The sequence below is a fragment of the Nycticebus coucang genome, chromosome 7 (assembly GCF_027406575.1).
Source record: "Nycticebus coucang isolate mNycCou1 chromosome 7, mNycCou1.pri, whole genome shotgun sequence".
In the NCBI taxonomy this organism is placed as follows: Eukaryota; Metazoa; Chordata; class Mammalia; order Primates; family Lorisidae; genus Nycticebus; species Nycticebus coucang.
This window is the reverse complement of record NC_069786.1, coordinates 100225929-100242387: the sequence shown is the minus strand read 5'-3', so window position 1 is coordinate 100242387 and position 16459 is coordinate 100225929. Positions and strand designations below refer to the sequence as shown.

At 40.7% G+C, this 16459-nt stretch overlaps 1 protein-coding gene across 7 annotated transcripts in view; it reads left to right on the top strand.

The window, feature by feature from the left end:
- The window catches only part of ICA1L (islet cell autoantigen 1 like), an 89138-nt gene that overhangs the window by 21218 nt on the left and 51461 nt on the right, over nucleotides 1-16459 (top strand). For all 7 annotated transcript variants that reach the window (XM_053597443.1, XM_053597444.1, XM_053597438.1 and 4 more), the window contains one exon: nucleotides 13543-13711. In XM_053597443.1, the coding sequence (XP_053453418.1) occupies nucleotides 13550-13711 (162 nt within the window). In that variant the 5' untranslated portion in view covers nucleotides 13543-13549. The remainder of the gene's footprint in view (nucleotides 1-13542; nucleotides 13712-16459) is intronic.

Here is a 16459-nt window from a genome sequence, read left to right as displayed (position 1 = left end):
GAGATCAGCTTGGAGAATATAGCAAAGCCTTATCTTCAGAAAAAAAACTTTTTTTTTTTTTTTTTTTTTTGTAGTTTTTGGCCAGGGCTGTGTTTGAACCTGCCACCTCCAGCATATGGGGGCCTGCACCCTACTCCTTTGAGCCACAGGTGCCGCCCCCACCCCCAATTTTTTTTTTTTTTTTGAGACAGAGGCTCACTATGTCTCCCTTGGTAGAATGCCATGGCATCACAGCTCACAGCACCCTCAAACTCCTGGGCTTAAGGGATTCTCTTGCCTCAGCCTCCCAAGTAGCTGGGACTACAGGTACCGGCCACAATGCCCGGCTATTTTTTTGTTGCAGTTGTCCTTGTTTAGCAGACCCTCAGTGTATGTGGCTGGCGCCATAACCATTGTGCTATGGGCACCAAGCCAGAAAGAAAAATTTTTTTAAAGTAGCTGAGTGTAGCACACACTTTTAGTTGGAGGCCGAGGCAGGAGGATTGTTTGTGCTTAGGAGTTTGAGGTTATGGTGAGCTATGATCGTGCCACTGCACTCCAGCCTGGGTGACACAGCAAAAACAGAAATAGCTCCTGGCATTCAGGCATCTTGGAATTCAGTTTCTGTAGGCTGGTAGAAATTAAAGGGTTTCCCATTCAATGTTCCTTCATTTCATTTCATTTCATAGATCAGTCCTTAACAAAAATGATATTTTGGCTTCCAGCTACCACTCTTTATTTCTTTTTCTTTCTTTTTTTTTTTTTTGAAACAAAGTCTCAAGCTGTCACCTTGGGTAGACTGTCGTGGCGTCACAGCTCACAGCGACCTCAAACTCTTGGGCTTAAGCAACTCTCTTGTCTCAGTCTCCCATGTAGCTGGGACTAGAGGCACCCGCCACAACACCCAGCTATTTTAGCTGGCCCAGGCTGGGTTTGAAACCGCCAGCCTCGGTGTATGTATCTGGTGCCCTCCCCACTGAGCTAAGGGTGCCACCCCACCCTTTATTTCTTAATTTGTTTAGACTAGTGTAGGGAAAGGATTCCTCAGAGACCCCCAATATTTTATGCAATGGTGGGGACATTTGAGAAATAAAAGCATGAAATATAGATGGAAAGGCATTTGGTAAGACTAGGAAATATGCTATTTACAATAGCATCAAAAAACATAAAATACATAATAATAAGTTTAACAAAAGATGTATAGATAATCTATTAAAAACCCTAAAAACTATTCAAATATTGAAAGACCCAAGTAAGATATATACGATATTCACGGATTAAAAGATTTAAATTTGTTAAGGTGCCATTACTCTCCAGATTGATCTACAGATTCAGAGCCGTCTCAATCAAAATCTCAGAACTCTATAACTCAATAGTAAAAAGACAACTCAATGTTATCACAAGCAAAAGACTTAACTTTACAATATAGGGTATACAAATAGCCAATCAGTACATAAAAAGTGCTCATCATCAGTGAAATGCACAATAAAGACACAAAGAAATACCACTATACAATGATTAGATTGGATAAAACTGAAAAGACTGCAAAATTTAAATGTTGGTAAAGATATTGCTCATACATTGCTAATGAAAATGTAAAAAGCAATTTCTTTATTTTAGCAGAGCTGCTTAGACCTGAAGCAATTTCTTTTCTTTTCTTTTTTTTTTTTTTTTTTTTGTAGAGACAGAGTCTCACTTTATGCCCCTTGGTAGAGTGCCGTGGCATCACACAGCTCACAGCAACCTCCAGCTCCTGGGCTTAAGCGATTCTTTTGCCTCAGCCTCCCGAGTAGCTGGGACTACAGGTGCCCGCTACAGCACCCGGCTATCTTTTTTTTTTATTGTTGGGGATTCATTGAGGGAACAATAAGCCAGGTTACACTGATTGCATTTGGTAGGTAAAGTCCCTCTTGCAATCATGTCTTGCCCCCAGAAGGTGTGGCATGCACCAAGGCCCCGCCCCCTCCCTCCTTCCCTCTCTCTGCTTTCTTATAGATATGTTTATTATAGCTTTATTTATAATAGCCAAAAACTGTAAACATACAGAGATACACTCATACCAAAGGAATACTATTCCACAATTTAAAAAATGAACTAACTAGTAAAAACTAAGGTGAACAAAATCAAAACACTAACAGCTTCTGATAGGGTAGGGATTGACTAGAAAGGGAGATGGAAGAACTTTCCAGAAAGTTGGAAATTGTTTATCATATCCATTTGGCAAATGTATATAACTAAAGAGTTTACACTCTGGGCTCTGGAGAAGCTCTTGCTGCATGTGGCTTCACTCTGGGCTGCAGCTCAGCCTGCTTAAAGATCTTGTGCCCATCTCAACCCTAAAAACACTCTAACACTGAGCCCACCAGTGCTCTCATTCTCACTCCTAGCTGCCTCACAAGCATTTTGTATTCTATTCTCACCCAGAGCAGTAAGGATTCCTGCATCCTAGGAACCAGTGCCATTACTGCCTGGGAACTCAGAGCACCTATGGGTGCTATTCATCAGGCAACAACGGCAAAAGGGATCCTTTCACAGTTTAGTTGGTGGGAGAAAAATAGGTTGGAGGGACCCTAGCACTCATTGCCACCAACCTTTGCCACAATTTCCACAACATTTGCTGCTATGGATCACTGCAATTTTCATCAGCACTATACTCAGCTAACAGAGCTGTATAGAGATTACACAGCTAGCACCCTCATTGGTACCAGAACCATTGCACCCCTCACTACCACAGGGGAAAGCCTTTCCACAGTGAAACTAAGCCCATAAAGCTTACAAACAGTGATTGCTCCACCAAATGCATAGGTATCAATGTAAGATAACAAGAAATATAAAAAACCTTGGCCTACTAATAGCTCATGTCTATAATCTTAACACTCTGGGAGGCTGAGGCAGGAGGATTCCTTGAGCTCAGGAGTTTGAGACCAGCCTAAGCAAGAATGAGACTGATCTCTACTAAAAATAGAAGAACTGAATGGGAGTTGTGGCAGGTGCCTATTGTCTCTGCTACTGAGGAGGCTGAGGTGGGAGGATTGCTTGAACTCAGGAATTTGAGGTAGCCATGAGCTAGGCTATGCCCCAGCACGCTGGCCTGGGGAACTGAGTGAGACTGTCTCAAGAAAAAAAAAAAAAAATGAGAGAACAAAGAAAAGAAACATACACTCTGGGAGGCCCAGGCAGGTGGACTGCCTGAGCTCACATGTTCAAAACCAGCCTGAGACAGAGCAAGATTCCATCTCTAAAAATAGCTGGGCATTGTGGCAGGTCTCAACTACTAAGGAGGCTGAGGCAAGAGAATTGCTTGAGCCTAAGAGTTTGAGGTTACTATGAGCTATGATGCCAGGGCACTCTACCAAGGGTGACAAAGTGAGACTCTGTCATAAATAAGAAAAATGAAGCAGACATAACACTACCAAAACAACATAATAATCTCTCAGTAAATGACCCTATGAGTTGTTTAAAAGAGAATTTAAAATAATTGTTACAAGGAAGCTCAATGAATTTTAATAAAATACAGAGAAACAATTCAGTGAAATCAGGATAACAATAAATGACTAAGAAATTTAACACATTGATATTATTTTTAAAAAAAATTTTGAAGCTGAAAAATACAATGAATGAAATGAAAAAATGCAATAGAGAGCATCAGTAGCAGAACTGATCAAGCAGAGGAAAAAAAAAAATCTGTGAATTTGAAGACAGGATACTGGAAAATATATAGCCAGAGAAAAATAAAGAATGAAGAAAGTTTACAATATTTAAAGTTTACACGATTTGCTCAAAAGAGCTAATATTCTAATTATAAGAGTTTAAGAAATAGAAGAGAGGGCGGTGCATGTGGCTCAGTGAGTAGGGCGCTGGCCCCATATGCCGAGGGTGGCGGGTTCAAACCCAGCCCTAGCCAAACTGCAACAAAAAAATAGCTGGGCGTTGTGGCAGGCGCCTGTAGTCCCAGCTGCTCAGGAGGCTGAGGCAAGAGAATCGTGTAAGCCCAAGAGTTAGAGGTTGCTGTGAGCCATGTGACGCCACGGCACTCTACCCAAGGGCGGTACAGTGAGACTCTGTCTCTACAAAAGAAAAAGAAAAAGAAATAGAAGAGAGAAAGGGGTAGAAAGCTTAAAGAAATAATAGAAAATTTTCTAAATCTGGGGAAAGAGATGAATATCCAGGAAGATCAAAGGTCTCCAATCAGATTTAATCCAAATAATATAGTGATAAATAATTAACCTGTCAAAAACCAAAGACAAAGAATACTAAAAGCAACAAGATAAAAGAAAGAAATTATATATAGAAGAGTTTCAAGAAGGCTAACAGTGGATTTCTTAGCAGAAACCCTATAGGCCAGGAGAGAGTAGAATGATAAATGTGCTGAAGGAAAAAACAAAAAAAAAAAATCCCCTGCCATCCAGGAACACTGTACTTGGCAAAGCTATCTTTCAGAAATTAAGGAGAGTTAAAGACTTTCCCAAACAAAAGTTGAGGAAGTTCATCACCACCAGACTTGTCTTACAAGAAATGCTAATGTGAGTTCTTCAAGCTGAGAGAAAAGAATGCTAATGAGTAACACAAAATTATCTAAAAGTGTAAAACTCACTGATAAAAGTAAGTACACAAATTCAGAATACTCTAATACTATAACTCTAATGACCTATACCTTTATTTATGAATGTTAAAGATCAATACTATTACAAATAATAGCTACAATAATTTGTTATTGATGTATGATATAAGAATGTGAACTGTGCCATCAAAACAAAGTATGGGAACAGGGTGGAGTAAAAGTGTAGCATTATTCTATGGGATCAAAGTTAAGTTGTTAGCTTGAAATGTAATGTTTTATGTAAGCTTCATGATAACCAGAAAGCAAAAACTTGTAGTAGATAAAAGATTAAAAGTGGGCAGGGCCCATAGCTCAGTGGGTAGGGCGCCAGCCACATACACCCAAGCCAGTGGGTTCAAATCGAGCCTGGGTCAGCTAAACAACAATGACAATTTAAACAAACAAACAAACAAATAGCTGGGTGTTATAGCAGGCGCCTGTAGTCCCAGCTACCTAGGAGGCTGAGGCAAGAGAATTGCTTAAGCCCAAGAGTTTGAGGTTGCTATGAGCTATGATGCCACACCACTCTACCGGGGACAAGAAAGTGAGACTCTGTCTCAAAAAGAAAAAAGAAAGATTAAAAGTGAGGAATCAAAGCATACCATGAGAGAAAACTATCTACTCACAAAGGAAGAGGGCAAAAAAGGAAAAAAAGAAACAAAGGATCTATAAAATAACCAGAAAACAGTTACCAAAATGGCAGTACTCAGTCCTTGAATATAATTAATATAATTATAATATATAATAATAGTTACCTTGAATATAATGGATTAAGTTGTTCAATCAATAGACATAGAGTGGCCCAATGGATAAAAAAACAAAACAAGGAGAGGTGCAACTATATGCTGTTTATCAGAGACTCACTTCACTCTTAAAGACATGCATAGATTAAAAGGGAAAGGAAGGAACAAGATATGCTATGCAAATGGAAACCAAAGAGAGTGGGAATAGATAAAATTATATCAGATAAAAGACTTTACCTCAAAATACTGTAAAAGAAGGTCATTATGTTAATGACAAAGGGATTAAGAAGATATAATAATTTCAAAATACATATTTGGCCAATAGTAGAGAATCTAAACATGTATATAAAGCAAATATTAATAGATCTGAAGAGAGACATCAATATAATAATAGTAGGGGTCTTTAACACACCCTTTTTCAACAATGGACAAATCATCCCAACAAATTCAATAAAGAAACATTGGGTGCCCGTGGCTAAGTCAGTAGGGCACCAGACCTATATACTGAGGTGGCAGGTTTGAACCTAGCCCTGGCCAAAATGCAACAAAAAAAATAGCTGGGCATTGTGGTGGGCGCCTGTAGTCCCAGCTACTCAGGAGGCTGAGGCAAGAGAATCACCTAAGCCCAAAAGCTGGAGGTTGCTGTGAGTTGTGACACCACAGTACTCTACTTAGGGCGACAGAGTGAGACTCTGTCTAAAAAAAGAAAAAAAAAAATTGGAATTGAACTTTTTATTTTATTATTTTTTGAACTGTATTTTAGAACAAATGTACCTAACAGACATATGCAGAATATTCCATTCGATGGCAGCTGAAAACATGTTTCTTTCTTTTTTTTGTTTTGTAAAGACAGAGTGTCACTTTATCGCCCTCAGTAGAGTGCTGTGGCGTCACATAGCTCACAGCAATCTACAACTCCTGGCCTTAGGCAATTCTCTTGCCTCACCCTCCTGGGTAGCTGGGACTACAGGTGCCTGCCACAACGCCCAGCTATGGAAACATGTTTTTCTTACGTGCACATGGAACATTATCCAGGATAGATCAAATTGTAGGCCACAAAGTAAGTCTTAACAAACTTAGTAAGATTGTATTATATCAAATATCTTTTCCAACTACAATAGTTTGAAACAGAAATCAATAATAGGGGACTTTGCCTAACAATTGCAATCAGTGTAACCTGGCTTATTGTACCCTCAATGAATCCCCAACAATAAAAAAAAAAAAAAAGAAAAGAAAAAAATAATAGGGGCCAGGTGAGGTGGCTCACGCCTGTAATCCTAGCACTCTGGGAGGCTGAGGCAGGTGGATTGCCTGAACTCACGAGTTCGAGACCAGCCTGAGCCAGAGCAAGACCTCATCTCTAAAAATAGCCAGGCATTGTGGTGGGCGCCTGTAGTCCCAGCTACTTTGGAGGCTGAGGTAAGAGAATCACTTGAGCCCAAGAGTTTGAGGTTGCTGTGAACTGTGATACCATGCCACTCTACCGAGGACAACAAAGTGAGACTCTGTCTCAAAAAAAAAAAGAAAAAATGATGTTCCTAAACACTCAATTGGGCAAATAAGAAATTAAAAGCAAACTTTTTAAATATCTTGAAACAAAAGTGGAAATACAACATATCAAAACTTAGGATGGTGCCTGTGGCTCAGTGGGTAGAGCACCGACCCGTTTGAACACGGCCCGGCCAGCTAAAACAGCAATGACAACTGCAACAACAACAACAAAAAAGCCAGGGATTGTGGCGGGCACCTGTAGTCCTGGGTACTCAGGAGGCTGAGGGAACAAAATTGCTTAAGCCAGTGGTTCACAACCTTCCTAATGCCGCAGCCCTTTAATACAGTTCCTATGTGTTGACCCACAGGATGAGAACTGCTGGCTTAAGCCCAAGAGTTGGAGGTTGCTGTGAGCTGTGATGCCACAGCACTGTACCGAGGGCAACAAAGTGAGACTCTGTCTCAAAAAAACAAAAAAAAATCAAAACTTAAGGGATGTGGGCGGCACCTGTGGCTCAGCGCCAGCCCCATACGCCGAGGGTGGCGGGTTCAAACCCAGCCCCAGCCAAACTGCAACAAAAAAATAGCTGGGTGTTGTGGCGGGCGCCTGTAGTCCCAGCTGCTCGGGAGGCTGAGGCAAGAGAATTGCATAAGCCCAAGAGTTAGAGGTTGCTGTGAGCCGTGTCATGCCACGGCACTCTACCCCAGGGCGGTACAGTGAGACTCTGTCTCTACAAAAAAAAAAAAACTTAAGGGATGTTACCAAAAGCACTGTGAAGAGGGAAGTTCATAGCAATTAACACCTACATCAAAAAAGAAGAAAAAGGCTTGGCGCCTGTAGCTCAGCATCTAGGGTGCTAGCCACATACACCGAAGCTGGTGTGTTCGAACCCAGCCTGGGCCTGCCAAACAACGACAATTACAACAAAAAAATAGCTGGGTGTTGTGGTGGGTGCCTGTAGTCCCAGCTACTTGGGAGGCTAAGGCAAGAGAATCACTTAAGCCCAGGAGTTGGAGGTTGCTATGAGCTGTGATCTCACGGTACTCTACCCATAGGGACAGCTTGAAGCTCTGTCTCAAAGAAAAAAGGAAGGAAATAATAAAGCTCACAGTTAATATAAACAAAGTAAGTAAAGACTAAAAAAAAAAAAAAAACAATACAAAAGATCAACAGCAGGGTAGGGTGACTCAGGCCTGTAATCCTAGTAGTTTGGAAGGCTGAGGTAGGAGGATTGCTTGAGCTCAGAAGTTCAAGACCAGCCTCAGCAAGACTGAGACCCTGTGTCTATTAAAAATAGAAAAATCAGCTGGGCATTGTGGCAGTTGCCTGTGATCCCAACTACTAGAGAGGCTGAGGCATGAAGATCACTTGAGCCCAGGAGTTTGAGGTTGCTGTGAGCTATGATGATGCCATAGTACTCTACCCAGTCTTAGGAAAAAAGAAGAAAAGGAAAGATCAACAAAACTAAGAGTTTTTTAAAAAAGATAAATAAAATTGGTAAACCTTTAGCTAGACTGAGAAAAAAAAGAGAAATAAATAAAACCAGCAACAATAGAGGAGACATTATAACAGAAACCATAGAAATATAAAGGATCGCTCTCTCTCCCCTCCTCTCTCTGTTTCTCTTGGTCTCCGTCTCTCCCCCCCTTCTTCTCTCTCTCTCTTCTCTCTCTCTTCTTTTCTCTCCTCCTTGGTGCTGCTCTGCAGCATCCCTTTCTCACCAATAAAAACCTTTCGTACAAGCAAAAAAACAAAAAAAGAAATATAAAGGATCATAGACTGCCATGAACAATTATATGACAACAAATTGGATAACATAGAAGAAGTAAATTCCATGCCTGGCCAGATCGGGTAATTTTTATTGATTCAAGTTCACTTCTAACTTCTGCCATATTTAGTTTGCTTTTAAGGCTATCCAGTGTTTTTTTAATTATAGTTATTGAACTTTGTAGCTAGAGACTTTCACTTGTTTTCTTCTAATATTTTCTATCTTTTCATTTATTGTGCACATATCCTATTTTAAATCTTTGTATTATACATGTTTATAATGGCTGCTTTAAGTATGTGTCTGATTATAATATCTAGGAAATCGTAGGGGTTTGTTTTTATTGACTACTCTCCCCCACCCCACCCAGAGTATAGGTCACATTTTCCTATTTCTTTGTATGTCTAGTGTTTTTTTGATTGGATACTGGCCTTTTGAATGATGCATTTCAGAGACTCTGGATTGTGTTTTGTTTTTCTGAAAAAGAATTTTTATTCTCGAAGCCAATAACTTGGCTGAATTCAAACTCCAAACTCTGTCTCCTCTGTAGAGGTAGCAGCTAAAATCTTCACTTACTTGTTTTAGTTATCATTCAGGGGCTGATTTTCTGCCAGGGTTCCTGGAGTTTCCTCCTTCAACTCATGATGAGTTTAGTGATCAGCATAAAGATTAGGAGAAATTTATACTATATAGAATTGGTTCCCTCATCTTTGGTTCCCTCTCTTCCAGGATATCACTCCTAAATTTCTGGTATTTCTGCCAGCCTTGAATGCTGTCATTTGATATTTCAAACTAGTAAGACTTGGCTTTCTACTCTGGAAGGTCAAGGCAGGCAGATTGCTAAACTCAGGAGTTTGAGACCAGTCTGTGCAAGAGCAAGACCCCATTTCCAAAAAAACATCCGGGCATTGTGGTGGGCAGGATTTTGAGGTTGCTGTGAGCTAAGATGCCATGGCATCCTACCAAGGGCGACAAATTGAGACTTTGTCTCAAACAAAAAAAAAAAAAAAAAAAAAAGGCTTGGCTTTCTGGTTAACCTGCTACTACCAGTGGCAAGCAGATGTAGCAGTGCTCTCAATCAAAACCCACAAATGTGCAAATCTCACTTTTGCAGGTTTACCCTCCCAGACACTTTCTCCCCTTGCCAGGGAATGTGTGCTTTCTGTAGGCAGAAGATCCTCCAGAGAGGAAAGGGAGAAGTCAAGTTTATTACTCTCGGATTACCTGTCAGACAAGTTACTCTTTTTTTTTTTTTTTTTTTTTTTGCAGTTTGGCTGGGGCCGGGTCCGAACCTGCCACCCTCGGTATATGGGGCTGGCGCCCCGCCCACTGAGCCACAGGCGCCACCCCAGACAAGTTACTCTTTTTCCTCCAAGAAGGAAATAATGAGAATGGTGAGAGGACAGCAGTAAGTTATTTAAGCTACATCAACATGGAAGTCAATGGAGGAAAGAGATGTGTTCTCCTGATGCTCCCTAGCATTTTCTTCTCTTAACTCATTAGGCCTAACATAAGCCTGCAGTCAGTTTAGTAGAAGAGATTAGCAATTTGTCATACAATTGGACTGACCCTCATGCTGATAACAATTATAAAATGGGGTATGGGACAGCACCTGTGGCTCAGTGAGGAGGGTGCTGGTCCCATATACCGAGGGTGATGGGTTCGAACCTGGCCCCCACCAAAATGCAAAAAGAAAAATAGCCAGGCATTATAGCAGGTGCCTGTAGTCCCAGCTACTCGGGAGGCAGAGGCAAGAGAATCACCTAAGCCCAAGAGCTGAAGGTTGCTGTGAGCAACCCACACACTCTACCAAGGGCGACAAAGTGAGACTCTGTCTAAAAAAATGAATAAATAAATAAATAAATAAATAAATAAATAAATAAATCAAATGGAGGAGGAGGGGAGAACTTGAAAGCAGTTAATAGTAATGAAAAGCAGGGCGGCGCCTGTGGCTCAGTTGGTAGGGCGCCGGCCCCATATACCGAGGGTGGCGGGTTCAAACCCGGCCCCGGCCAAACTGCAACAAAAAAATAGCCGGGCGTTGTGGCGGCCGCCTGTAGTCCCAGCTGCTCGGGAGGCTGAGGCAAGAGAATCGCTTAAGCCCAGGAGTTGGAGGTTGCTGTGAGCTGTGTGAGGCCACGGCACTCTACCGAGGGCCATAAAGTGAGACTCTGTCTCTACAAAAAAAAAAAATAGTAATGAAAAGCAGACAGAGGGTGGCGCCTGTGGCTCAGTCGGTAAGGCGCTAGCCCCATATACCGAGGGTGGCGGGTTCAAACCCGGCCCCGGCCAAAATGCAACCAAAAAATAGCTGGGCGTTGTGGCAGGCACCTGTAGTCCCAGCTACTCGGGAGGCTGAGGCAGGAGAATCGCTTAAGCCCAGGAGTTGGAGGTTGCTGTGAGCTGTGTGAGGCCACGGCCCTCTACCGAGGGCCATAAAGTGAGACTCTGTCTCTACAAAAAAAAAAGAAAAGCAGACAGAAACTGGATGGGAAAGAAATATTGCCGGTTTCCCTCAAGATCCTCTATGTATTAGCACAGTGTAAAACTTGAGGGATAACATATAAGAGGCTCAGCAAGGGTGACTTATCTATACTGCTCAGGAATCTAGGAGCCTCTCCAAAGGACAATATCCAGAGGATATTTGGAAAAGTGGTCATTTTGTGGATTTTATAGTTTGTATTCATTCTGTTTTTATGCTTTTTATTAAAATCTCCTTTGTCTAATATTTATATTGCTATCCTGATTTTTGTTTGTATTACTTGGTATCTCTTTACCTATAACTTTACTTTTATTCTTTGTGTCCTTTTGTCTTAGATGGTTCTCAAATAGCTTACAGTTAGATTTGGGTTTTTTTTAAATGATTTTTGAGTTTTAGTATTTACAAAGAAGTCTACATTCATTTATACAAAATATTCTCATTCTTTAGGCTTGGTGCCTGTAGCTCAAGCAGCTAAGGCTCCAGCTACATATACCAGAGCTGGTGGGGTCGAATCCAGTCCAGGCCTGCCAAACAACAATGACAACTACAACCAAAAAATAGCTGAGCATTGTGGCGGGCACCTGTAGTCCCAGCTACTTGGGAGGCTGAGGCAAGAGAATCGCTTATGCCCAGGAATTAGAGGTTGCTGTGAGCTGTGATGCTATGGCACTCTACCTGGGGCAACAGTTTGAGACTTTGTCTCAAAAACAAAATAAAAAATATATTATTGTTCTTTTTCTATCATCTTGGTTTACACTGTGTGTTATATGTTACCTTACTCCTGTTTTTCCTATCCTGTCTTTGCTAAAGTTTCTCTGGCTTTTTGGTTTTATCCCTAGTAATTTGGAAATTAGGTATGCTATTTTTATTTAATTAGTAATTACTTCAAAATAAAAAGAAAGCGAACCTCTATTTCTTTACCAACATGAGGAATACTATCTATTGCTGTGCCTAAAAGTGATGAATGAGTCACATACTTCAGTACCACTTTTTTGTTCCAATGCCCAAATTTTACTGGAGTCAAATTATTTTTATTATTTCTTCTTTTATATTTCCTTAAGAAATAGTTTTCAAATTTGCATTTCCTTATATAGCCATGTTAACCATGTTAAGAACAATTACTTTCACATAAATTTTTGTGTTTGCATTTTATAATGTCTATTTCTTTCATAACAACTTTCTCCTATACCTAAGGTCTTTATTTTTGTTAGTTTATTGGCTATTAAAGTATTTCTATGAGTGATTTTTAAGGGATATGAATTTATGCATATCTTAGAATGTTTATTAAATGTGTGTTTGTCTTACATAGTAATTGTAACTATAGGAAGTTTTCCTAAGGAAATAATAGTAGCATGAAAAGATGTGTTTACAAGTTTGTTCATTTTGCAGAATTATTACAAAAGCAAAAGTTAGAAACAAATAAACATCTATAAATAGGGATTGGTCAAATAGAATTATTTTCAGACATAATTGCAAAATAATAAGTTTTATTATCCTTCACCTAACCGAAATTAGTATAAGTATCATTAATCTTTAGCCTGCTTTCATATAACAAATTTAGCTAAAACAAAGCAAGCATTAGTATGTTTGAATATGAACATATTCTATTATCTTTTTTAGCTTGTCAATTAGATAGATATTTCTTGTTGAGAAGTGTGTGTGTGTGTGTGTGTTTGTTTGTTTTTGAGACAGAGTCTTACTCAGTTGCCCTGGGATTGAGTGCCATAGCATCATAGCTTATAGCAACCTCAAACTCTTAGGCTCAAGTGATTCTCTTGCCTCAGCCTCCCAAGAGTAGCTGGGACTACAGGCAACCGCCATAATACCCGGCTATTTTTTTTTTCTTTATTAAATCATAACTGTGTACATTTATGCATTTATGGGGTACAATGTGCTGATTTGATATAAAATGTGGAATGCTTACACCAAACTGATTAACATAACCTTCAGCTCACTTACTGTTGTGGCAAGACATTTATACTCTATTCTTAATAGTTTTTGAAATGTACTATTACATTATGCACTTAAGGTGAGGTCCCACCAGGGGCTATTTTTTTAGAGACAGGGTCTCACTCAAGTTCAAGTTGGTCTCAAACTCCCACCTTGGCCTCCAAGAGTGCTGGGATTACGGGTGTGAGCCACCACGCCCACACACACCCCTTTGCTTTTTGAGACTGAGTCTCGCTTTGGGGCCCTTGATAGAGTGCTATGGCGTCATAGTTTACAGCAACCTCAAACTCTAGGGCTCAAGCGATTCTCTAGCCCCAGCCTCCCAAGTAGCTGAGACTACAGGTTCCCACCGCAAAGCCTGACTATTTTTAGAGACAGGTCTCGCTCTGGCTCAGGCTGGTGTCGAACCTGTGAGTTCAGGCAGTCCACCGGCCTCAGCCTCCCAGAGTGCTAGGATTACAGGCATGAGCCAACTTGCCCAACCTTATTTTTGAGAAGATTTTTAAAAGAAGTTTAATTTATTCCTTATAGTCACTCCATGGATTCCTTTGGGCAACCAAGACCAGAAGATAACCAGTCAGTAGTCAGCAGAATGCAAAAGAAATACTGGAAAACTAAACAGGTCTTTATCAAAGCAACAGGAAAAAAAGAGGATGAGCATGTGGTGGCATCTGATGCTGAACTTGATGCTAAACTTGAGGTAAATCTAAGTATTCTGTGTATTACGTGTAACTGGGACTTCCAGGGGCTCCTAGGGACTCCTAGGGGGAATTACCAGCTTTCACACTGAAGAGCTCATAGGGATAAATGTAAGTTTGATAATAGAATGTTTAATTGCATCTAATTGCCAATTAGAGTTTTGGATAGAAGATTATAATTCTTACAAACTAAGAATTTACAGAATTGGGATTTATTAAAGTAGAGAAATTATGAATTAGGCAATTTCTCTGGCACATATATTATAATTTTTTTTTTTTTTGTAGAGACAGAGTCTCACTTTATGGCCCTTGGTAGAGTGCCGTGGCCTCACACAGCTCACAGCAACCTCCAACTCCTGGGCTTAAGCGATTCTCTTGCCTCAGCCTCCCGAGTAGCTGGGACTACAGGCGCCCGCCACAACGCCCGGCTATTGTTTGGTTGCAGTTCAGCCTGGGCCGGGTTTGAACCCACCACCCTCGGTATATGGGGCTGGCGCCTTACCGACTGAGCCACAGGCGCCACCCCCATATATTATAATTTTTAAGCTAGACATTAATTCCCAATTGGAACTATATACCCATTACATATAAGGACATACTATTTTGTAGTTTTTTTTTTTTTTTTTTTTTTTTTTTTTTTGAGACAGAGTCTCACTATATCAGTCTTGGTGGAATGCCATGGTGTCACACCTCACAGCAAACTCCAACTCTTGGGCTTAGGCGATTCTCTTGCCTCAGCCTCCCCCCAAGTAGCTGGGACTATAGGTGCCCACCACAACGCCCGGCTATTTTTTGTTGTAGTTGTCATTGTTTGGCAGGCCTGTGCTGGATTCAAACCCACCAGCTCCAGTGTATGTGGCTGGCGCCCTAGCTGCTGAGCTACAGGTGCCAAGCCTATTTTGTAGTTCTTTAATGTGAAGTCTTGTACTCACTGAAATAAACTAATTAAAATCAAATAGTGAATGAAGGTAAGAGTTTTCTTATCTTTTTATTAAGGAATACAATTATTGGAGTATTTTTTGGTGTTTCTCATTTTAAATAAAAGAGGTAATTGCCATGAATTAACTTTAAACCTATACATGTTTTGGGCAGTGCCTGTGGCTCAGTGAGTGGGGCGCCGGCCCCATATGCCAAGGGTGGCAGGTTCAAACCCAGCCCCGGCCAAACTGCAACAAAAAAATAGCCGGGCGCTGTGGTGGGCGCCTGTAGTCCCAGCTGCTTGGGAGGCTGAGGCAAGAGAATCGTGTAAGCCCAAGAGTTAGAGGTTGCTGTGAGCCGTGTGACGCCACGGCACTCTACCCGAGGGCGGTACAGTGAGACTCTGTCTCTACAAAAAAAAAAACAACAAACCTATACATGTTTTATACTTTTATACTTATACATAAACTAATTTAAGATGGCTTTTCTATTTTCAAGCAATGCTCTGTTATACCTGGAATATAATCTTTACATTGAGATTCTTAAAAATGTAGGTCTATTTACAGTAGAACCTCTATAAATTGACCACCCACGAACACCATTTCTTTTTTTTTTTTTTTGTAGAGACAGAGTCTCACTTTATGGCCCTCAGTAGAGTGCCATGGCCTCACACAGCTCACAGCAACCTCCAACTCCTGGGCTTAAGTGATTCTCTTGCTTCAGCCTCCCGAGTAGCTGGGACTACAGACGCCCGCCCCAACGTCCGGCTGTTTTTTGATTGCAGTTTGGCCGGGGCTGGGTTTGAACCCACCACCCTCGGTATATGGGGCCGGCGCCTTACCAACTGAGCCACAGGCACCGCCCACGAACACCATTTCTACACATTGACCTGTTTGTGGGTGATCAACTTACACAGGCTCTAATGTAGACACATATAGGTCTTTAAATATTTCAGTCTGCAAAAAATAAACTTATGTCTTGGTCATAACAAATGTGGAAATAAATAACAAAGTAATAAGCTTTTGCTATTTATGTTGAAAAGTATTCCTCTTAGGATTCAGTGATAACTATGGAAAAATGAGGGAACTTTCTTTTTTTTTTTTTTTTTGTAGAGACAGAGTCTCACTTTATCACCCTTGGTAGAGTGTCTTGGCTGGGGCCAGGTTTGAACCCGCCACCCTCAGTATATGGGGCCAGCGCCCTCCTCACTGAGCCACAGGTGCCACCCATGAGGGAACTTTATTATCATAGGTAGTGTATGTTAAGAGAACTTGTCACTATTTCTAGATATATTACTGGGAAGGGGAAATATATGATGTTTTTGTATTGTTTTACATTATTAGATCTTTTTTGGATGACATATTTCATATTCAGTGTGAAATTGTCCACTAAACAAATATTTGGAATCACCAAGAACTTTCTCTCATGATTTGCACTACTTTTTTTTTTTTGGTGTTTGGCCGGGGCTGGGTTTGAACCCGCCACCTCTGGCATATGGGACAGGCGCCCTACTCCTTGAGCCACAGGCGCCACCCGATTTGCACTATTTTTTAAAGAATGAGAAATATTTTCATTGTAAAAATAAAAAGCCAAAATATACAAGTCTTGCAAAGATACCTGAGGAAAAAAATCAGCCATAATCACTTCATCCTAGTAGAACTATCTTTTTTGTATTTTCTAATCTTTCATATGCATTTAAAACAGCTTTTTAAATTGCCAAATCTGGATATCAATTCCAATTCAAACATGTTTAAACTTGTATGGGAAACTATGATTAGTTCTCCTTTAACATTTTAGTGTTTGTTATCAATCTTCCTTAGGTTTGTCCAAAC